General features: G+C 38.0%; 1 protein-coding gene across 1 annotated transcript in view; it reads left to right on the forward strand.

Annotated features, from left to right (window-relative positions):
- Positions 1 to 13929: 13929 nt before the first annotated feature.
- Positions 13930 to 23926, forward strand: part of HECTD4 (HECT domain containing E3 ubiquitin protein ligase 4) — a 117764-nt gene continuing 107767 nt past the window's right edge. Inside the window, exons 1-5 of the mRNA XM_010828596.1 lie at positions 13930 to 14290; positions 17779 to 17868; positions 18784 to 18914; positions 22248 to 22356; positions 23038 to 23176. Of these exons, the coding sequence (XP_010826898.1) occupies positions 14028 to 14290; positions 17779 to 17868; positions 18784 to 18914; positions 22248 to 22356; positions 23038 to 23176 (732 nt within the window). The 5' untranslated portion in view covers positions 13930 to 14027. The remainder of the gene's footprint in view (positions 14291 to 17778; positions 17869 to 18783; positions 18915 to 22247; positions 22357 to 23037; positions 23177 to 23926) is intronic.

Consider the following 23926-nt stretch of genomic DNA (forward strand, 5'->3'; position numbering starts at 1 on the left):
AGTACAAGCGGAGAAGGCCATGTAATCACAGAGACAGAAACTGAAGTGATGTAGCCACAGCTGAGGGCACCAGCGGCCAGCCAGAGGTGGAGGAACCAAGAGACACACAGTTTCCCTGAGCCTCTGGATGGAGTTCGGCTCTGCCAACACCTTGAATTTGGCCCACTGATACTGATTTTGGACTTCTGGCCTCCAGAACTGTAAGAAAATAATTATCTGTTGTTTTAAGCCACTAAGTATGATGATTTGTTATAGCAGCTGCTGCGAACTAAAACAATGCATTTTCATTTGGACAATGCCAATTGTTTTCTAAGGTGTTTGTGTACCAATTTCTGTTTCCACCAAAAGTGTCTCAAAATTCCTGTTGTTTGACATTCTTCTCAGCACTTAGGTATTTTTGCATTTTACCAATAAGAGATTTTTCTAAGCAAGTATATTAAATTTGGTGTAAACTTTGAAAATTTTAGTCTAGAATGCAAAAACAAGCAAAAAACTGAATATGCTAATAAGGTAAAAATGTTGATATTGAATACTATAAATAATGAAGATAAGGGGTTTGGTTAAATTGATAAATATGCTATAGATACTGTATTATACTTATTATTTCTCTCGCCTTATCTCCTAACCACTGAACTTAGTATGTTCTCTACACACTCTTCTTTCTCTTGAAAATAATCCAGTGATGGGGGACTTCCATTTTGGTCCAGTGGCTCAGATTCCACGTTCCCAATGCAGGGGACCCCCAGTTCGATCCCTGATCAGGGAACTAGGTCCCGTAGACCATAACTAAACGATAATTAAAGATCCCATGTGCCACTGCTAAGACCTGGCACAGCCAAATGAATAAATATTTTAAAATATAAGCTGTTTGGACTTAACTTTAAAAAATACCTACTGATTCTCTGGTACTCATTACATGAGTCGGCATGCCCTTTAGTTGCTGTTTGCTTTGTTTCTGTCTTTACTCTATCCCGTGTTAAATCTTTTCGGCTAAATATAAATTGGTAAAATAGTATTTTGTGGAGGATGGGCAGTGGGCAGTAATTATAAACTATCTGCTCAATAAAATAGTGTATTTCTGTATGTATTTTGAGCGAACAGATGTTTAGTCATCAGTCTCAGAAAATGTTACCATTCCTTTGTCTCATGAATTATTTTGTTTGATGATAAACATATTGCCCATACTAACAATAATTGTAAATACCTTAGGGTTGAATTGCTTTTGGCAGTTTAAAAAATAATTTTAAAACATATATCCTCATTTGATTAATTTGTTTCTTTTGGGTTCCTTAAGGGTACACATTTAACCAGATATATTTACTTAGGAAACTGGATGAATCATAGTTGTTTGTAACAGTTTTGAGAGGCCCAAGAAAAAGTTTCTATTAGCAAAGTTAAGTGGCAAATTGAGATTATGGAATCCTAGCATTGGGAGAGGAAATTCTTATCTGCCATTTATAAGAACTGGAATAAAATCTAGTTTCTTCTTGATTGTGCCCAATGGTGGGGCTCTTATAACCTCTTCAGCTTTTGGTTTTGACAAGCTTTTTTTTTTTTTTTTTTCCAAAAACCCTTTTCTTATAAAAAAAAATTGGACAATTATCCCCAGATATTAAAGTAGACGGAGGTGCATAACAAACCCTTAGGTACCTATCACCAACGTTACCAGTTTTCAAAACATAGCCAATCTTCTTTCAGCTATACTGCCGCCTGTTTTCTCTCTTTCTCATATTATTCTCATATTATTTTAAAGTAAATACATGACATCCTATCACTTTATCCATAAATGTTTCAGTATGTATCTAAAGAGGTGAGGAATCCTTAAAAACAATCATAATCTTTCATATCTTTAACTTTTTAAAATATAATTAAATATGTAGACAGCATTTGCATTTCCAGTGGTCTTATGATTGTGCTAATATTTTTAAAAAGATTGGTTGTTTGAATCAGGATATAAATAGGACACACAATGACACTGGTTGATTTTTTTTTTTTAATATTTATTTTATTTTGACTGTGCCGGATCTTAGTTGCAGCATGTGGACTCATAGTTGCAGCATGCATGTGGGATCGAGTTCCCCAACCAGGGATCAAAACCTGGGGCCCCTGCATTGGGAACATAGAGTCTTACCCACTAGACCACAAGGGAAGTCCCAGGTTGATGTTTTTAAACTACATGTTACTTCTCTCTATTTTTTCCTTCCTCTGCCTTGCAGAAAGTTGGTTCTTTGTCCTGTTGAGTTTCCTTTGGTATTGTTGAGTCGCTAAGTTGTGTCTGACTCTTTTCAACCCCATGGGCCGCAGCATGCCAGGCTTCCTTGTCCTTCGCTGTCTCCTGGAGTTTGCTCAGATTCGTGTCCATTAAGTTGGTGATTCTATCTAACTATCTCATCCTCTGCCACCCCTTTCTCCTTTTGCTTTCAATCTTTCCCAGCATCAGAGTCTTTTCCAATGAGTCGGCTCTTCACATCAGGTGGCCAAAGTATTGGAGCTTCAGCTTCAGCATCAGCCCTTCTAATGAATATTCAAGGTTGATTTCCTTTAGGATTGACTGGTTTGATCTCCTTGCTGTGTCCAAGAGTCTTTTCCAGCACCACAATTTGAAAGCATCAGTTCTTCGGTGCTCAGCCTTCCTTATGGTCCAACTCACATCTGTACATGACTACTGGAAATACCATAGCTTTGACTGTGTGGAACTTTGTTGGCAAAGTGATCTCTGCTTTTTAGTATGTTAAGTTTGTCATAGCTTTCCTTCCAAGGAGCCAGCGTCTTTTAATTTCATGGCTGTAGTCACCGTCCACAGTGATTTTGGAGCCCAAGAAAATAAAGTCTGCCACTGCTTCCACTTTTCCCCCATCTGTTTGCCATGATATGATGGGGCCGGATGTCATGGTCTTAGTTTTTTAATGTTGAGTTTTAAGCCAGCCTTTTCACTCTCCTCTTTCATCCTCATCAAGATGCTCTTTAGATCCTCTTCACTTTCTGCCATTAGAGTGGTATCATCTGCATATCTGAGGTTGTTGATGTTTCTCCCGGCATTCTTGATTCCAGCTTGTGCTTCATCCAGCCTGGCATTTCTCATTATGTACTCTGCATAGAAGTTAAATGAGTGGGGTGACAATATACAACCTTGTCATACTCTTTTCCCAATCAGAAACCAGTCAGTTGTTCCATGTCTGATTCTAACTGTTGCTTCTTATCCTGCATAAAGGTTCTCAGGAGACAGATAAGTGGTCTGGTATTCTCATCTCTTGAAGAATTTTCCACAGTTCATTGTGATCCACACAGTCAAAGGCTTTAGCATAGTCAGTGAAGTAGATGTTTTTCTGGAATTCCCTTGCTTTCTTCTATGATCTGAAGAATATTGGCAATTTGATCTCTGGTTCTTCTGCCTTTTCTAAACCCAGCTTGTATATTGGAAGTTCTCAGTTCACATACTGCTGAAGCCTAACTTGAAGGATTTTTGAGCATAACCTTACTACATGTGAAATGAGTGCAATAGTATGGTAGTTTAAACATTCTTCGGCATTGCCCTTCTCTGGGATTGGAATGAAAACCGACCTTTTCCAGTCCTGTGGCCTCTGCTGAGTTTATGCTTATTGCACCTGCCTGGTATAGTTCAACATGTTTTTTTCTGTCCTCTAAATTTCCTGTAACTTTATCTCTGGATCTCACTTCTAGATCAGGGTTCCATCAGATTTCGGATTTTTCAGAGCACTCTCTGTACATGATTTCCTTTGATCTTAATGGTGTAAACCCCTCATTTCTATAAATGTAGAAACACAGACTGAGAGAATATAGGTAAAATGACTAAGTGGAGAATTATTTGCAGAGGCTCAGCTAGAACTTAGTTTCCTTAACTCAGTGGTTTGTAATTTTGGCTGTGTATCTCATTCACCTCTGAAGTTAAGCAAAACAAAAGCCTAGATATTTTGAGTTAATCGGGCTGGGGTGGGGCCCATTAAATATTATCTGAAAGCTCTCAAGGCAGTTCTCAATGTTTAGCCACGGTTAAAAGCAACTACCCTAACTCATATCTCATGTTCCCTCCTCTGTCGCATATATTTTCTTCATCTAATTAGAAGATTCTTACATAGAAGAGGAATAGTTATTTTCCATTGCTCCAGAAGGCAGAAATATAATTAGTCCAAATGAGGGAAGGTTACTTGGATGTAACAGTGGGAACCAGCTGTACATCCTAAGAGCATTATTCTTGGAATTTATGTATCTTCTCATTCATTAATTTATCAAACATTTATATGCCAGACACTGATACAAGTATGAATAAGACATGGTTCCCTCTTTCAGAGTTCACAGTTGAAATAGGGATACAGATTTAAATAACATTATAGTAGAGTGTATTATACATCTTGGGGGCTGCATAATTTCCTTTTTCAAGTTGTTATATTTTTGTATTTTTAAATTGTCATCAGTGGCTTTCTTACTAAGATATTTATGCTAAGCATTTAGTGAATATGTCACAATGATAGTCTTTTCATTAAATATGTAATTCAAGCAATAACAAGTAAAGTTAGTCTTTGCATAGTTATCTTTTTTCTTTAAACAGAAAAAATAATAAAATTTATAATAGCATTGAAACCATTTTGAGAGTTCATTTCTACATCTTTCTCCGAATTTTACTCTGTTGATTACTAAGCATAGAGGGATGATTTGTATTGGTTTTGTCAAGACTTTGGTGAAAAAAAATGATTTTGTAACATGGAGAAATTTTTAGATTTGGACTCTATGCCTCAGATCAACTTTGAAGAGTCACTCTACATACCACTCACTACATTTCCTTCATGGACATCTGCCGGTGGATCCAGGGAATTCGAAGCGGGGACAGCATTGGCGAAGATCAGGAAACAATTGCTTAATTAAACGTTAATTAAGGATATAAAGAGTGGTTAAATAAGGATAGCTCAGTGAAGAAATTCAGTGGAGAAAATAGGCTGAATAATTCAGCCAGGTGAGAGAACGGACATGGGGAGACCAAGTTTCCATGAACAAGGCCCGCACCTTATTTTTCAAAGTAGTTTTTATACCTTAAGATATAGAGGATAATGGGGGAAGGGGTAGAGTCATGCAGTAAGCCAGGCTTTCTTCCTGCAAACTTATCATATGCAAAAGTTTAGGTGATTTGCATCATCTTCTGGCCTGGAGGCCTTTTAACATTTTAAGACCCTTTCTTCAGAAAACTTATTTTTCTCTAAAGGTGATTAGTCAGGCGCCACCCTCCAAAAGCATTAAAGTTGCATTCCTATAGGGCAAAGGTATGGTGGGCTGTAACAAGAAAAAGAATTAACTCAAGGGTCCAAGGTTACAAACATTAAAGGTACTACTTACACCAATTATATTAATCAATACACTGCCAGGGACACAGCAGATAAGGGATATGGAGACTTAGCAGCAAACATTGGCCCAACAAGTGAAAAACCCTTCACCAATACAATTTCTAATCAATCTTTTAACTGCTCAAAGGACTCTGTATTTAGACAGTTTAGAACATCTCATGCCTCTCACAGTTGGGAGGCTCTGAGCAATCACATGTGGCCAGAAAAACCTATTCAGGCAGGCTAGAGGACTTCCAAAGGAGTTTGTAGGTTGAAACACTATCACACCCAGGAACTTTATTAACTGGAGCTATAAGTTAACTCTTTTTTCAGAGAGAGGTAGTGGGGGACAGCCCCCCCCATAAAGTCAGAGGTGTAGGTGAGAGCACAAAGCAGAAAGTAGGCAGACTCTGGTTTTGGGGGTAGATGCTCGAGAATTTCCAGGGGGACTCCTGAGGCTCGATCCCGCCTTTGCGGATGCCGAGCCTCCTTCCTCATGACCTTTGCCACGGACGGAGTTCCTCACACTGGCTCCTGGCAGTGATAGACTTCCAGTTGAGCTATTCCAGATCCTGAAAGATTATGCTGTGAAAGTGCTGCACTCAATATGCAATATGCCGGGAGATGGCTCCCGGCAGACATCATTTATTAAAAACAAATCACTGAGGCTGGGATGGGGGTGGGAGGGGATATATGTATAGGTGTAGCTGATTCACATTGTTGTACAGCAGAAATCAACACCGTTGTGTCCTCCAATTAAAAAAAAGTTTAAAAATTTAAAAACAAAGTAATATGAAGTGGTATAGGGAGAAAAACAAATTCATTGAGGAACCTTCCTTGTTGCCCAATGGTTAAGACTCCATGCTCACAATGCAGGGTTCCATCCCTGGTCAGGAAGCTAGATCCCGCATGTTGCAACTGAGTTCCCATGCCTCAGCTAAAGGTCTCACTTGCCTGCAACGAGCTGCAGCCAAATAAATAAATAAAAATAAATATTTAAAAACAAATCTTTGATACATCTGTTGAAATAGCAGGCACATTTTCTCTTAGAGTTTGTATCTGACCCTTTGATAGAGGTATGTCCTAGATAATATGGGAATACCAAAAGGTTTTCTGGGACTTCCCTGATGGCTCAGTAGGTAAAGAATCTGCCTGCAATGCAGGAGACTCAGGTTTGATCCCTGTGTCAGGAAGATCCCCTGGAGAAGGAAATGTCAACCCACTCCAGTATTCCTGCCTGTGAAATCCCATGGACAGAGGAGCCTGGTGGGCTATAGTCCCTGGGGTCATAAGAATTAGACATGACTTAGCCACAAAACTTATAAAGCAACTAATAATAAAAGGTTATTCTTGGAAGGGGAAGTGAGAGGAAGAAAAGTGTGTTTCAAAGTTGATGGTGGAGCAGAGCTGAGTTCTAAATGATAGGTAGGATTTAAACTTAGTGGTATAGGATATTCAGGCCACATTAGCAGGGAGATGGAAAAATAGAACCCTGGTCATAGAACATGACAGAGATGAAAACTAGGCAGGGATTAGGATAAGATGGAACTTTTATGCAAAAAGAATTTGAACAGTGATTTCTTACATTTAGGAGTCCTCAGAGTTCTAACAGTTGTGCTCTCAATAAAAACTGTTCTCAGTTTATCCAGCGATTTGGGAGAAATCACCACGTGCTGGAGTTCCAGAACAGAGCCAAAGCTAATTAGCCTGGTAACAAGGCAGAGTCCATTCCTAGTTTTGGCACCAAGCTAAGGGCTAAAACTCATGAATTAAAGTGTGAAATTTAATCGTGGTTATCAGTTAAGACCATTTTAAAAAATAGATGCTGATGAGAGTTTGAATACATACAAGACTGAATAAGGTTGTGCAGCTTCAGGGTCTAATTTAATTGATAACGGATCCACTTTTGATTTAGGCTTTTGTATTAGAGATAGAGTTCCATCCTTTGATTCTTGATTCACTTACTTGGTTCACATAAAATCTTTCTGATCTTTGAGTTGCCAGATGCAATTCAATTTGACCATAACTGCCATCTTCATAATGTAAAAAAAAATTGTAGGAAAATCTATAAAAGGGTTTAAAAACTCACTCTAATGTTTGAGAGAATTTTGGTATTCTCTTGACTACTGAAAAGTTTTGTCCTGGGGTTGCAAGTTGGGCCAGTTCAATCTGCTTTGGAATAATTCATGTATAAATTCATTTTATGCTGACAGGTTCATATAATGAATTGAATCAGTTAATGAACCTTACTAGGGAGTATAATAATTTATTCATACTAGGGAGTGTAATAATTTATTTGGAGCTTCCGTGATCCTGAGTTTTAAATCTCGTTTCTTTTTGGAGAATGAACAGTTTTATTGTTCACTGATAGTTCTCAGCATCTGTGGTGGTCTCCCCCATCCCACCACAGTCTTCCGCCTAACGAGCCCTACGGTGAGAAAAACTGCTGCTGAAGTACAATAGATGGGCCTAATGAACTGATTTAAAGAAAACACTCCCTGTGGTCCTTACACTTGTGCTTTGTCAGATACATCCCCCAATGTTGATTATATCAGCTACCATTTGTTTGACTAGGAGTTATTAAAGACAGTGCTTGCTGCTGTAAAATACCAGCTCTAGTTATGACTACTTTTCCTCAATATAAACTATTTAACTTGTCATCACAGTTTTTTTTCAATAGTGGGAAAAAACCCACCTGTTTATATTACCTCAAATATTAATGACATTTCAAAATTGAATAAGAATGTTTTACCTTATTATAGGGCATATACAATTTTTATACTGCTTTTTATTGTTGTATAGTTTTAATTATTTTTATTCTACAATACTCCATTATGATATAATTTAATTGAACACTTCTGAATTTTGAAATTGCTTCTACTTTTTCCACTGTGATAAGATTGCAGTGAAAATCTCTCTGTGTGTTTTTATTTCTGGAATGTTTCTTTTGGATAACTTAGAAATGGGTTTGCTTTCTGTTTCTTTGAGGGGTAGGAGATTATATATGTTTTAGCTACATATTGACCCTTTTAGAGAATTACATCTCTGGTATTCTGAACAGCAAAGTATATGGAAATTGAGATTTACATTTAGGAGGGTATAGTAGTTCATTCCCTAATCTTGATTTTTCTACTGATTTATTAGTCTAGTTAATTTCCTAATGTGTATATACAATATTTTCTATTACCCGAAAAGCCTCTTATTATTTAGCATACAATAAGGTATGCTTATTCCTACCATATTTCGCATCATGACTGGTAGGTATATGTTCTGTGTTTCCCAAATGAAAAAAAAGTTGGTTAAAATGATACAATCCTCTCTAACTCTTCTGTCGATACTGGAGTCTTGTTCAAAGCTAGATATGGCTGGTAAAGAATATTTTGCCTCCTTTCTCTCAGCTTTCCAGAATGATTGTTTTTTAGCTTCAAAACATGTATGTCATGTATGATGAAAAATTACATTAAGGCTTTGAGTTAATATTTTGAGTGTCATTCCCTTAATACTTTGGTGACATCAGCATTGTCACCAATGTACAGTTAGTAAACCTGTCTTCTGATTAAAGGTGTCAGGGATCTTCCCTTTTCCTGAAATAGCCTTTTTCCTTTTTTAAAAAAAAATTTAATTTTCTAATGATATTTTGGTCTTTTATCTTCTTGATCAAGAACTGTTACTAAGAGTAGTGGTTTTATATGAGCATCAGAGACAAATTATTTAATATTCATAAGTACCAGAAAAGATCCTCCATAGCTAACTCACTAAAACCCAAAGGTATGATCTCTTTCTCTTTATAAAATGATTTTAGGCCATGACTTTCAATCTTTAGAATTCTTAAAAACAGCAGCATATCAGACAGTTCTTAGTTTTCATAAGAGGCCATTGAAATGGATAATGCTGAGTAACCTAATGGATTTCTGAAAGCATAGTGTGCTTTAGGTACTGCTAAATCAATAAACATAACAGTCACTTAAGTGTGTATATTATGTATTATTTGGTTAATCAAATCCTTTCAGAATATTTGTCTTTCAAGTGGAATGCTAAAAATATAACTAAAGTGCTTGTAAGAAATAGAACCATCAGAAAAATGTAGTAGTATGTATTTTTTCAGATAATCTTAATATTTGAAGTTAACCTCAGATTCTGCCATATACATCATTTTATGAAACATGAAGGAACAAATTTCAGAAGCATTTAGTAATAAAAGTAAATAGTTGAGTTTAATGTTACTTTCGGAGAAGGCAATGGCAACCCACTCCAGTACTCTTGCCTGGAAAATCCCATGGACGGAGGAGCCTGGTGGTCTACAGTCCATGGGGTCCCTAAGAGTCGGACACGACTGAGCAACTTCACTTTCACTTTTCACTTTCATGCATTGGAGAAGGAAATGCAACCCACTCCAGTGTTCTTGCCCAGAGAATCCCAGGGGCAGGGGAGCCTGGTGGGCTGCCATCTGTGGGGTCTCACAGAGTCGGACACAACTGAAGCGACTTAGCAGCAACAGCAGCAGCAATGTTACTTTAGAAAAGGCAGAGGAACCAGAGATCAAATTGGCAGCATCCATTGGATCATAGAAAAAGCAAGAGAATTCCAGAAAAACATCTATTTCTATTTCATTGAATATGCTAAAAAGCCTTTGACTGTGTGGATCACAATGAACTATGGAAAATTCTTAGAGATGGGAATACCAGACCACCTTATTGAAAGTTGCTTGGTTGTGTCCGACTCTTTGCGACCCCATGGACTTCTCCAGGCCAGAATACTGGAGTGGGTAGCCTTTCCCTTCTCTAGGGGATCTTCCCAACCCAGGGATCAAACCCAGATCTCCCACATTGCAGGTGATTCTTTACCAGCTGAGCCACAAGGGAAGCCCGAGAATACTGGAGTGGGTAGCCTATTTCTTCTCCAGGAGGAATTGAACTGGAGTCTCCTGCATTGCAGGTGGATTCTTTACCAACTGAGCTATCAAGGAAGCCCCTAATTGCCTCTTGAGAAATCTGTATGCAGGTCAAGAAGCAACAGTTAAAACCACACATGGAACAATGGACTGGTTCCAAATTGGGAAAGGAGTACATCAAAGCTGTATACTGTCACCCTGCTTATTTAACTTACATGCAGAGTACATCATGTGAAATGCCAGGCTAGATGAAGCACAAGCTGGAATCAAGATTGCATGGGGAAGTATCAACATCAGATATGCAGATGACACCACCATTATGGCAGAAAGCAAAGAGGAACTAAAGAGCCTCTTAAAAGTGAAGGAGGCGAGTGAAAAAGCTGGCCTAAAACTCAACATTCAAAAAACTAAGATCATGGCATCTGGTCCCATCACTTCATGGCAAACAGATCGGGAAACAATGGAAACAGTGACAGACTTTATTTTCTTAGACTCCAAAATCACTGCAGATGGTGACTGCAACCATGAAATTTAAAAGATGCTTCTTCCTTGGAAGGAAAGCTATGACCAACCTAGACAGCATATTAAAAAGCAGAGACATTACTTTGCTGACAAAGGCCTGTCTAGTCAAAGCTATAGTTTTTCCAGTAGTCATGTATGGATGTGAGAGTTGGACTGTAAAGAAAGCTAAATGCCGAAGAATTGATGCTTTTGAACTGTGTTTAGAGAAGACTCTTGAGAGTCCCTTGAACAGCAAGGGGATCAAATCAGTCAATCCTAAAGGAAATCAGTCCTGAATATTCATTGGAAGGACTGATGCTGAAGCTGAGGCTCCAATACTTTGGCCACCTGATGTGAAGAACTGACTCATTAGAAAAGATCCTGATGCTGGGAAAGATTGAAGGCAGGAGGTGAAGGGGATGACAGAGGATGAGATGGATGGCATCACCGACTCGCTGGACATGAGTTTGAGCAAGCTCTGGGAGTTGGCGATAGACAGGGAAGCCTGGAGGGCTGCAGTTCTTGGGTCGCAAAGAGTCAGACACAACTGAGCGACTGAACTGAATGATACTGAATTGTTGTTTGATTCTTGTGTCCAATAAAAGCCTATATTGAATTTTTCAGGAGTTGCTTCATATAACATAAGTAGCTGCTCAGTGTAGCATAAGTAAAAATGTATCTGGAGTGCATATGTATTGTGTATCAAAGGGTTTTACTGGGTAGAAATCACAAATGTATACCTGTGGTGGATTTATTTTGATATTTGGCAAAACTAATACAATTATGTAAAGTTTAAAAATAAAATAAAATTTAAAAAAAATGTAACAAAATTTGTTTAGACCTTCATAACTTGAGATGACCAAATTTAAAATTCTGTGGTTTTTCACATTAAAAGTATCTCAATCTTTGATTGTTAACCATGATGGTGGAAGCTGGTTACTGACTTTTTGAGGGGAGATCTTAAAAAAAAAAAGAAAATAGGCAAGCTAGCTTCCTTAGGTATGATTACTTCAGGGTAGATAGTCACCTCTGAAATGCGATCCTTTCTAAAGGAATTTGTAGTTATTTTATCTGTTACCATTTGTGAAAAATAATCAAAAGTGTAATTTGTGTTTGAATCTAGACAAAAGGGTGGGATGATGAAATTTGTATGACTTGATGGTAAAGGACATTATAATCATCTGTTTGATACTCTTTAGTAAAAACTAAGTAGAAATGCCCCTAGTTCTTATTTTTAATAATATGATTTGCAATATAGCTTTACCCAGTGATACCTAGTTGAATACAACTATTGCCTGGTTAGAACTTTTAAAAATTTTGTTTAAAAATTATCGTATGGTAAAATTGACATTTTTTGGGGGGGTAAGTACAGTGCTATGACTCTTAACACATATATTAATTCATGTAACCACTTAACACATGTAAGATTCATGCAACCACTTAGCACATGTAAGATTCATGTGACCAAGGTATAGAACAGTTTGTCTTCATGAACCTTCTTATACTCTCCCTAAGTAGTCACACCCTGCATGTACCCCAACCTCTGGCAACCATTGATCTGTTTTTTTTAATCCCTATACATTTTTTCCCCAGGAAGTAATAAATAGAATCATGCAGATGGAACCTTTTGAAATTGATTTCTTTCACTCAACAAAATGCCATTGAGATTCACTGAGGTTGTGGGGATCAGTAGTTCATTTCTTTTTATTGCTAAGTTGTTGGTTGAAATGTTATGGCATTTGGATATTATTTCTGACCTGACATTGGCACTGAAGTTTGAATTGGTTGCTTTTAACTGGGTTGACTATTTTTTTAAATCAGTTAAATGAGATATACATGTAGTTAATTTTCTGAATTAGAATGTTTTTTTAAACTGAACATTTTTTTAGTTTAGTGGCTTGCATGTATAGCTAAGCTAGGCAGTTACAGGATTTAAGGGCAAAATTTGAGGTTAAAAAAAAGGATTTTGCAGTTTATGAGCAAAATAGAATGACCTATGACCCTTTAAAATCCGAGTGCCAATGACTTGACAGCATTTTCTTTGCTTTTGTTCTAAGCCTCTTCCCACTCTGACTTTCTGGTCTACTGAGAACCAGACACCTCTGGTGGCTGATAATCTATTTTAATATGCTTGCTTCAGGAGTGCCTGCCTTATTTGCTGGTTATAACAGTCTATTCATCTTAACTTAGTCAAACTTCCGTGTATAAACTCTTTGCATCATAAATTTAGTTTGATTCTTTATCTTAGTATCTATTTCTTAGTTGATTGAGGTTTTATTATTTCCCCAGCTGCTGAAAATCTCAAGGAGGTCTCCTGATAATTGTATGTTTTTGGAAAGAAAATAGTGGTTCTGCTATCAATGAGAACTGTATAAATCTATTTATGATGTCACCAATTGAAATAATGGATTAACAGTAGTAAGAGTGGAATGCTTCTCAAGCGGAGAGAATAATAAGCAATCATTTATTAATAGGTATTTTAGATTTTGAAGATGAAACTTGTTCTATTTTTATTGACAATCTAATTGGTAATAGAAGTTAGAGACAGATTTGTAAATTGATTGAATAAATATTTATGCCTCAGCTTTCTAAGATAAGTTATTCAAATTAACTTTGACTTCCATATTTAACTATTTTCATGATTCAGGTTCTAATCTCACTTTTAATAGTAACATTAGCAGAAATGCCAAGAAAAGAAAATCTCCATCAACAGCCTGGCTTTATCGCACACATTTTCATATTTGGTCACAAAAGATTTTTTGATGTGGACCATTTTTTTAACTTTTAACTTTAAAATTTTAATTTTAAACTTTAATTTTGTATTGGGGTATTGCCAATTAACAATGTTGTGATAGTTTCAGGTGGACAGCAAAGGAACTCAGCTATATATATACAAGTATCCATTCTCCCCCAAACTCTTCTTCCATCCAGGCTGCCGTGATGTGGACCATTTTTAGATACCAGTGGATAGATTTACTCTTATCATAGATGAGAGTGGTGGTGGAAGCAATACACATCAACTTCCTCTCTACTGGTTCTTTCCTTAGATTTTAACATTTGAGACCAAGAACCCGACGGAATTAGCAGAACGTCTGCGCTCTGTTTGTGGGAATCAGAGCAACGCCTATGCCCGCCTGCTGGAATACCGCCTGAATGCCTTGCGAGGACTGTGGAATGCCCAGCGCCAGCTGGCCTTGGAAGAACAGCATGAAAGGGAGAGTTCAGGTGATGAAGAAACTTTGGCCTTGCTCAAACGCCAGGGCTTGTTGCAGCAACCCGAGCAAGCTCCCTTCACATCAAGGATGGGGCTCCTGCTGGTCTTCCCCCTTATTCAGTCCCAGAGTAGAACAGACCCCTCTCTCTGTAACATCACTGCTGAGGTGCTATTGAACTGCCTTCGCGACTGCCAGCCTTTGAGCCTGACCAAGGAGCCTGCTGACTGTCTCAATGGAATTGAAACTTTGCTGTGCTCCTGGCTAGAGGAGACTTCTGACACAGGCCGACACATCCCACATAAGCAAAAAGAAAATGCTGCTGCTGCCCTCGTGGCTTTGGCATGTGCCAGGTAAGGAAAATCAAAGGTACCCCCTGGTGACCTTGTGACTGCTGCTGCCTGGGTTGGGTGAGTGAATGAGTGAGCAAGCATATTTGATGGAAGTCTTAACATTCAGAAGTCCTTCTTTGTTTTCAGTATTGAATTTCACAGCCTTGACAGTGCCTAAGATGTTTTCAACAAAACTTGGCACCAGAAGTTGGAGCTGGAACCCAAGTTCAAGGTCTTGCTTTGTGTTATATCATGATAACAGCTTAAACAGTTTAAAATGGAGAATTAACACTTGCCATTATCTACTTACCCTTAGATGATTTGTGTTTTACATCCAGTGGTTAGTGGAGGATGTTATATCTATATTTCTCCCAGAAGGACAGTGAAAAAAATGTGTAGAGCATTTAAATTTTTTTGTGACACGTGTCTGTAAGGAGTGTGTCAGTGAATGGGTTATTACTCACCTGGACTCGGTCACACAGATATGGTCACAAATTATATTTCTGGACCTTGATGCTTGGCTCCATCAATCTGATTGAAAGATCTCTCTGTGTATGTATACATATATGTGTGTGTGTGTGTGTGTGTGTCTGTGTGTGTATAAGATTTTTAATAGTGTACTGTCCTTCGCATGTAAGTTGATGTCATTGATAACCGTCAATAAGAAATATTCTTGGAGTTACTTTTCCAGGAGAGGATTTCTTACATTCTCCTGCTCAGTAAACTGTTGATCCCTCTCACATATTTGTGAAGAAAAGGTTCAATGCCTTTGCTTTCTTCTAACCTAATTGTCTAGGGACCATTAGGACCATGGTCTGACAGGTTAATGTTCTAATCTGTCCCTCTCCCTTCAAAATTTTTTCTTTGATTGAGTTCTTCCTTTTGTTAGCAAAGCAAATGTGGGTAACTTCTTGGAGGATTACGAAGGCCTTAGACTCCTTCCTCTATTTTTATGGATTCAAAGTTGACCTTCAGATGGTTCAATCTCAAGCTGTTTTTAAGGCAAAATGGCACCAACATGTATTGTCAGTTTCTTTGCCCTGAGCAAACTGTCGTAGCCTACTTTTAGATCCTGGAAGACTGTAGTTGATTATGGAAATCCTGACATGAGCTTAATTCTGGAGACGTTATTGGGTGGTACCAAAATGAGTTTCCCTATAAAGGCTTTATATTGGATTTATTTATTAATTTTTGGATATGCAGAAGACAGTTTTGAGCCCTAAATAGATTTGTTATTAATGCAAAAGTCCTACTTTGGGAAATTTTTTTGTCTATCTTTAGACAGATTTAGGATGTTTGGAATAACTACCAACTCTTTACTTTCAGATGTTTTAATAAACATGGGGTCATAAAACTCACTTTTTTATTGTGCCCTAATTTAGTCTGAACCAACAGATGGTTATTGAAATTGCTTCGTGTACTTGAGATTCCAAAGTCCATCCGGCAGAAATGAGTGTTTTTATTTTCTTCTTCTTGGATGTGTGTGTGTGTGTGTGTTGTTTTTGTCTTAGATAGTGCCTACATTCTGTTGCTAATATTATCACCTTGTCTGGACTTTATTTACCTCAGAAGTCATATGCTTTTCAGGGTTGGATTATCTCTTTTAATGACATGTTTAGGAGCATATTATTGAACTTTTGAGATTGATGCTCTCAAAGACAGAACAGTGTTTCCAAAAAATTGTTTTGAAGATATTCATTCATTTCAATTAGCTAACATTTATTGAACACTTCTGATGTGCCAGGAACCTTGCTAGGTCTTAGAGAAATAGTGACTCACAGTGGGTGACTCATGATCTCTAATTTTACAGTTGAGTAGATTGCATTTTGTCAATCATTATTGCTCATTTACCACAGGCAAGGGACTCTTCTAGGCAGTAGGAACATAGCAGTGAACAAAGTGGATGGTCCCTAAGATTGCAAAGTTTACGTGAGAGAGAGACAGACATCTAGCAATGAATGAATGTATAGGATAATTTCCAGAGAAAGATATTCATAGTAAGAAGACAAATCAGGATATTTTGCTAATAGAGAATAACTTAAGAGGAGGTAGAGGCCAGCATTAGCTAGAGATGCCAGGGAAGACCTTACTGAAGAGATAACATTTGAGCTGAGGCCTAGACAGTTGACACAGAGCCAGCCACACAAAAAAGCCAGTAACAGGGAGTTCCAGGCAAGAGGAGCAGCAAGCAGCACAAATCTGATCATCCTCCTGTCCTTGGGGTAGCTGAGGGACAGCAAAGTGAGCAGGGGGCTGGAATGCAGTGGTAGAAGGGGAGGTGGGAGAGGAGGGTCCAGACCATGTTGGGGCTTAGGAGCCGCGGATGGAGTCTAAATTTTACTCTAATGTCTGAATCTGGCAGCCAGTAATATCTTACAGTTGGCTTACTGGTTTTAAATATTCCAGTGTGCCCTTGCCCGTAAATTTTAACCTCGTTGTAACCCAGGGAGGTATCCTTGTTGGACAGATGATGAAGTAAAAACCTATAGAAGTTTGGCAACAGGACTGAGATGATGCCGCTGGTGAGTGCCAGAGCCTGGTTTCGGAGCCTAGGGGTCTTTTCTCCCAGCTTGTGCTTTTACACTCTATCTGCTGCCTCCCTGCCATTATGGTTCTTTGGCTTTGATTCTTTTGAACACCAGAGATAGGGAAGGGGACAATTAAGAGGAGGACTCTAGGCCTCCTTGATCCTCTGTTGGGTATTTCATTTCTTGTGAGGTTTAGGCACATGATACCTAGCAATTAAAGCCTTGGCTAAGAGAAATAAGGCAGCAGTCTGAAGTCAGCCCATCTGATACCCATGATCATTTAGTTCAGGAAATGTTCTTAAGGTGATTTATACTTGGGATCTGGCCAGGTAAGTCTTGTACATCTTAAAAGCACCTTCTTTTAGATCCTGCTGACTGTATTACAGACTTCCCAGGCCTTCAAGCATTTGGAACCAAAAGGAAATCGGGTCTTTGTGAGCTCTGCAAACATTACAATCACATACTTCACAGCAGGGGAAAGCAGAAGGAATACCCTTCAGCACAAAGTATTATTTGAATGTTTTTCTTTTTGGTCATATTTAGTGTGATGGGGGTTGGTGAGATGTAAAATGGATGAACTTAACAAAGATATTAAAAAATTTAAGCCTGGAAATACTGCTGGACTTTAAATATAACCTCTTCCAATGAAATCTGTCCTCTAGACTAGAGATTGACTTGATGAAAGAGTATCCAGTCATAATCACCACCTGTTCTTTGTGCTTGAGCTTTCTGTTTTGAACTTTCATGTTAGGGGGAGATAATTTACTTTTGCAAATACAAGAAGAACCAGCATGGTAAGAGGCAAGTATATCTGATATTTTGTACAACACATCTACTGACTGGCAGCATGTGTACATGCTCAGTTGCTCAGCAGACACAGACTTATTTTGGAAGCTTCCCATGTGATTAATAACATTGACATCAACAACCTTATTATTTGACATTTCAATTTCAGTGATTTTCTGTTCCCTCTTTTTTTAGGGGATCATTGAAAACTTTTGTTCATACAGTCCATCTATTACAGAAACAGACTGATGTAGGGTCCCTGCCTGTAGCGGATGTGCTGTATAGGTAAGCTGTCACTTTGGATCCTCACCCTCCTCCTACACAAGTGAGCCTGGAGAATTAAAGCTCTTCCAATAAGTAAATTGCTAAACTCTTTTTTTTTAATCAATTAATGACTCATGTTTTTAAGTAAGTGTGCTATTCTAATCATTGTAAGTAAGAATTTTGTTTTTTCCTTCTTAAAAAAGCATGTTGTTTTTCATTTTTTAATTTTAGTGGATTAAAAAAATGCAATAGCTTGTCTTGAATTTTTATTGTAGATTTCAAGATGATAATATGTTAAGATATAAAGTAAAAAAAGTGAAAGTTGTTCATAATTTCACTACTCAAAGATAACCACTCCAAATGTTGTATATATTTCCTAGTTCATACCCCTCTCTCTCCATCCCTTCCTTTCTCTCATACATGTATACATGTAAAATATATACATTTTTACACACAGCTACAAATTTATTATAAGCACCACTTCATAATTTTTTTTTTTTTGTAAGGAATCTCCACACTGTTCTCCATAGTGACTGTACTAGTGTGCATTCCCACCAACAGTGTAAGAGGGTTCCTTTTCTCCACAACCTCTCCAGCATTTATTGCTTGTAGACTTTTTAAAAGCAGCCACTCTGACCAGCATGAGATGGTACCTCATAGTGGTTTTGATTTGTGTTCTCTGATAATGAGTGATGTTGAGCATCTTTTCCTGTATTTGAAACCATAGAAATTATAACCATATTTGCAGTTTACTCAGTTGTAACTTCATAATTTTTTAATGTAAAAATATAAGTTTCATGAATGTCTTTTCAGATACATAGTATTTGTGTAGAACTATTGTAGTTTTCTGCTCTTTGAGATGGTAAATTGACTTTTATCTTCTTGCTGGAATGGATAGTGTCAGTGTCTTTATGATTCTCTACCTTCCTCTTTTAGGCTGTTGCTTTTGGAAGGGGGGCCTGGATCCCCCTCCTGTTTGCTTGGTGGCAAACATATAGTATCCTGGGGGTATGAAGACATGCTGCCTGCACCAGATAGCAACACTGGCTCCAGTTCTGAAAATAAAGGTAATGCAAGGGTTTGGGTCCTGTGATTGAGATTAAGATATGAAAAGAGTGGTTTTAAATCATTGTGGCAAACGATTTAGATATGACTCTGTGTTCCTTTTAATTAAGAGCTCAAGCTTCCTATACAGTGCGTTCATTGTCTGCTTTATCAGTAAAAGTATAAAAGCTGATACTGAGTGAGGTAAGAAAATGGATAGGTTTTACTATCGCAAGGGAAAAGGATCATCTGTACAGTCCTGCCAATGAGGCATGAGTTACTTAAATTGATTCCTGAGTATTTAAATTTGGGCATGGGAGCCTTAAGTTGCATTTTTATATCCACGAGTAGAGTATCAGGTCTTGCTGCCTGATTCTGTTTCTTTGAGTAATTTATTGTGTGTGTGTGTGTGTGTGTTGGTGAACCCTCTTGTCCTAAAAGCAAAAAAAAAAAAAAAAAAAAAGATTGTTCAAAGGAGCATGAATTGTGAAGTATCTCCTTTAAACAAAGGAGATTAAAGTGTTTTTACACAATTTCACAACTATTACATATCTGTTTACTCTGTGATCTCAGCGAAAATGGCAGAAGGTCTCTGAAATGTCCTGCAGTTAACTGACTTGCCAGATGAATTAGGCCTCTTTCTTTGGTGGATGTACTGACCAGTGTGCCATGGCACACACAACCCATGAGGCCAATACACTCTTTTTATAGTCTGTGTCCTGCTGCTTCCACATCTGGAGTTGCAGCCTTGCAAGGAGTCCGCCTTGCTTCCAAACCTGTTTGTTATTGTAGATGGTACTTGTGATTATATCATTAAAGATTGCATAACTGATAAAAGTTAAGAATTTTTAAAAAACCCTAGGAAATCGTTTCCATTTAGAAATGGAATGCTTTAGAATGATCTCTAAGAAATTGACGTTGTCTAAGAATTTAGGGTGGGATTCAGAGTCTATTCTCCCTACCCTTTCATTTCATTCTCTTGATGGGGGCAACTTTCTCAGATAACCGTAGGGGAATGGGGTGCAGTCTCAGCGATGGGCCACCCCCCATCTCTTGTCTGGTGCCTGTGCCTTTTCATGGTCCCCTGTTTATTCCAGATAATCATGCTAAAGTGATGAGAGAAGCAGGCAAGACTTTGGGATGTGAGTTACTACCTTCACTGACTCAATTAGAGTCAACAGGAGAAGTGAAAACCTGCAGTGCCCAGGAAGTTCTTAAACATTATGGGCAGAAATAAACAAATTCATATAAAACCAAAACCCTTTTCTTCACTCTCTCCTTTAGTCCTTTTGGGCTTCTCAGGTGGTGCTAGTGGTAAAGAACCCACTTGCCAATGCAAGAGACATAAGAGACATGGGTTTGATCCCTGGGTTGGGAAGATCCCCTGGAGGTGGGCATGGCAACCTTCCCCAGTATTCTTGCCTAGAGAATCTCACAGACATGTAATTTCTCACTGAGGATGATGGTATCAAGCTGATCTGTATGCCCTTCAGTCTCTTGTACCTTTGGTTTTGCTTCTGGCTAGAGGATGTTTTTCTTATAAAAATTTAAAAAGTAATCTTATTTAACTTTTAATACTGGAAAAATTCAACATACACAGAAGTTGAAAGAATTCTATAGTAAATTCTATAGTAAACACTCAGCTTCAGCAAGTGTCAGCTCTGGCCCATCTTATTTATTGTTCTGTCCCCTTCACTCCCACTCCCTGTCAGATCCATACTCAAAAGGCCTTGACCTTAATCTAAATAATGGTGAATAAGTGTCTATTTATAAGTTGTAAGTTAAAATGTTTAAGGAATGAAATTAGTATTTTTAAAATGATGACCTACTTAACCGTTTTTTGAAGAACCAGTAGGAACAAGTCTCGGTTATCTTGGATTAGTAGACTGAATTTTTAAGATAATCACATGTGGATGTGCATGTGGATGTGCATGTGTGCTGTCGCTTCAGTCGTGTCTGACTCTTCGCAACCCCATGGACTGTATCCTACCAGGCAGGCTTCTCTGTCCATGGGATTCTCCAGGCAGGAATACTGGAGTGGGTTGCCATTTTCTTCCTCTAGAGGATCTTCCCAACCACATACTCAGTACCAATTTGAGTGCTGTGACATTGAATTTCCTCTAATATGACAAGTAGTAAAGAAACTCCACTTAAACATAGTAAGTGGATTGATTTTGAAAATAAGCACAATGTTTTATTTATATGTTCTTTCTTTAAGGTAAATTCTCTAGAATGTTTTAGTAAACCATTTACTATCATTCAGAGAGAAACTTTGTTTTAGCTTGGGGAAGATACACCAAAAGGGAAATATATTGCTGTTTTTAAATAGAAGCAGTATTATACTTTTGTACTGTGTCATTCCAGAAATTTGGGCTTCCCAGTGGCCCAGCAGTAAAGAATCCATCCACAAAGCAGGAGACGTGGGTTCAATCCCTTGATCAGGAAAATGCCCTGGAGGAAGGTGTGGCAACCCACTCCAGTATTCTTAGAGGATCCCATGGACTGAAGAGCCTGGTTGGCTACAGTCTGTAGGATCATAAAGAGTCAGACATGACTGAAGCAACTGAGCACAACACTCCAGAAATTTAAAATTAGGATCTCTTGATGGAAAAATCCACAAGGAGCAGATTCCAGTTCAAATTATCATTAGTCTATCAATATAATATCATTTGCCATTTAAGGGGCACTGGCTTTGTACCAGAGAACAGTGTGGTGTTTGCTTATATTGTCTCATTCAACCATCACAGTCACTCTTAAGGTACATACTGTCTTCATCTTAGAGCTGCAGAAACTGAAATTCAGAGAGGTCCAAAGTCAACTAATAAGTGTCCCAAACTCTTGAATCTTCTACCTTTTTTTATTATGCACTCCTTAGGGAAAGTATTGTATTCTTAGTCATTTCAGATTAGAGTTAGGAATGAATTTTTGCTATTCAGAAAGAAAAAAGAAAAATCTTTTGCAGACTGAACCAGATTCTCCTGACAATAACTGTCTGACCTCTTTCCCTGATCTTGGTCCCTAACCCTACATGCATTTTGAAGTTTGATTTAGGGGTTTGAGCTGTCTTCCCTGGAAGTCACACTGAAGCACTTACTTTATTATTATTATTTTTGGCTGTACTCCACAGCTTGTGGTGATCTTAGTTCTGAGACCAGGGATCAAACTTGGGGCCCTGGCCATGAGAGCATTGAGTCTTAATCACTGGATCACCAGGGAGTTCTCAAGAAGCACTTATCTTAAAAGTGGGAAATTATCTTTCACTCAGCCTCCTAATGGCTTTTTCACTAGAAAAAGCACATTTATAATTTCATTAGAAAAAGCATGTATATAATTTACCTGTGAAAAAACGATTTCAGATGCTGACTTGGGACGCTGTCTCACGGCAGATGGTCTTTACCTGTATACTACTAACTCAGTTGGAAGAGGAGTAAGCAAATTGGGGTCTGGATTACATGGTACTCTCAGGTCAGTTGCATGGAACTTGCTGAATAATTTGGCTGGAACATTTTCCTCATTACGTAAATCTGTGGTGAAGACACCTGGGAGTGCGTGCTAACTCCCTGTAGACTGACTAGTGACTAAACAAATCTGAATGACTTCATATGATTCTGGCTTTCTCTTATTGTCACTTTCTTTTCCTGGTTTTATTAATGCATTTCAGCTTTGTTTTTGACTCTATAAAAATTGAGTTTGGTAGCCTAAGATCATTGTTTGTAGCTTCTAGCCAAAAATCCCTCCATGATCAGAATTTCTATATTAGTGACTTCACCATGTCAAAAAATGGGTGTATTTCTAGTTAAGTCTCTTTGTCCTTGGATTTGACATTGGATCAGCAGTGATTTTTTTTTTTCAGTTGAGATATAAGATCTATGAATTGCTGCCAAAAGAAACCACAGTTTGAGATCCTTATATATATTTAATTAGATTGTTTCCCCAACCTTTTCTCCTCTCCAATTTGTTGTGGGAAATTAATATTTGCCATAGTTTGTCAGTCTCAAAGTTAATATGTTTATTCTCCTTCAGATGTTTTGTATACTTAATCATTGAAAAGAAATGAGGAGGGAAATATAGTTTTATCTGTGGTAGCTCATTGTCGGGTGTCAGACCTGACCTGCTGACTTAGCCTGTGTACCTTTTCCCCCGCAGAGGTTTTGTGTACTGCCGGAACGAGGAACTGGAACCAGGATGGCTTGCTTTTGGCAGTGGCAGTCTTCTCCACCGGCCTGTATCTTTTGACAATAAACCTCACTCCCTTTTCCAGGTCATTGACCAGAATACCCTTCAGGTAAACAGGACACCAAGGCTTTGTGTTTTATATTTTGGAGATGGTAAGCAAAGTTCGTGACATAATCAGAAGGAATAACACAGGTGATACCTTGGGTTCGTTTGGGTTTTTCCGTAAGATGTTACAGAAGTAGTTTCCTGCCAGAGTGACATCCTTTTAACTGTCATTGTTTTGGGCATTCTGTTTTTTCTCTAGTGTCTTAAGTTTTCCTACATGATCTGAGTGAATGTGCTGTTAGAGTTTCTAAGGCCAAAGACAAACTTTTTTTTTTAGTTACTTTTTATTGGACTACAGTTGCTTTACAACAGTTGTGTTAGTTTTCTATTGTATAGCAGAATGAATCAGCTATATGTGTACATGTACCTCCTCTCTTTTGGATTTCCTTCCCATTTAGGTTACTACACAGAGCACTGAGTAGAGTTCTCTGTGCTATACAGTATGTCTCCATTAGTTATCTATTTTATACATAGAAACAATAATATATACATCAATTGCAGTCTCCCAAATCATCCCAGGACAAACTTTTTTGATTTAAAAAAATTCTAGAGCGTCAAAGATGGTATAAATACCAGCTTTTTTTTTTTTCCAACTAGATCTATTTTGAAAAGACAGTATTTCCCTTATTGAGTTTGTTCTAAACAGCGTTTCTGTGGGAACAGGAGCTTTGAAGTGAGTTTAGATAAAATCATCCTGTGCCCAGGATCGAGCTCATCCATGGTGCTCTCGTAGCACTCTGTGATGTCACTTGCC

This window comes from Bison bison, unplaced genomic scaffold (assembly GCF_000754665.1).
Source record: "Bison bison bison isolate TAMUID 2011002044 unplaced genomic scaffold, Bison_UMD1.0 scf7180017864495, whole genome shotgun sequence".
NCBI classification, from domain to species: Eukaryota; Metazoa; Chordata; class Mammalia; order Artiodactyla; family Bovidae; genus Bison; species Bison bison.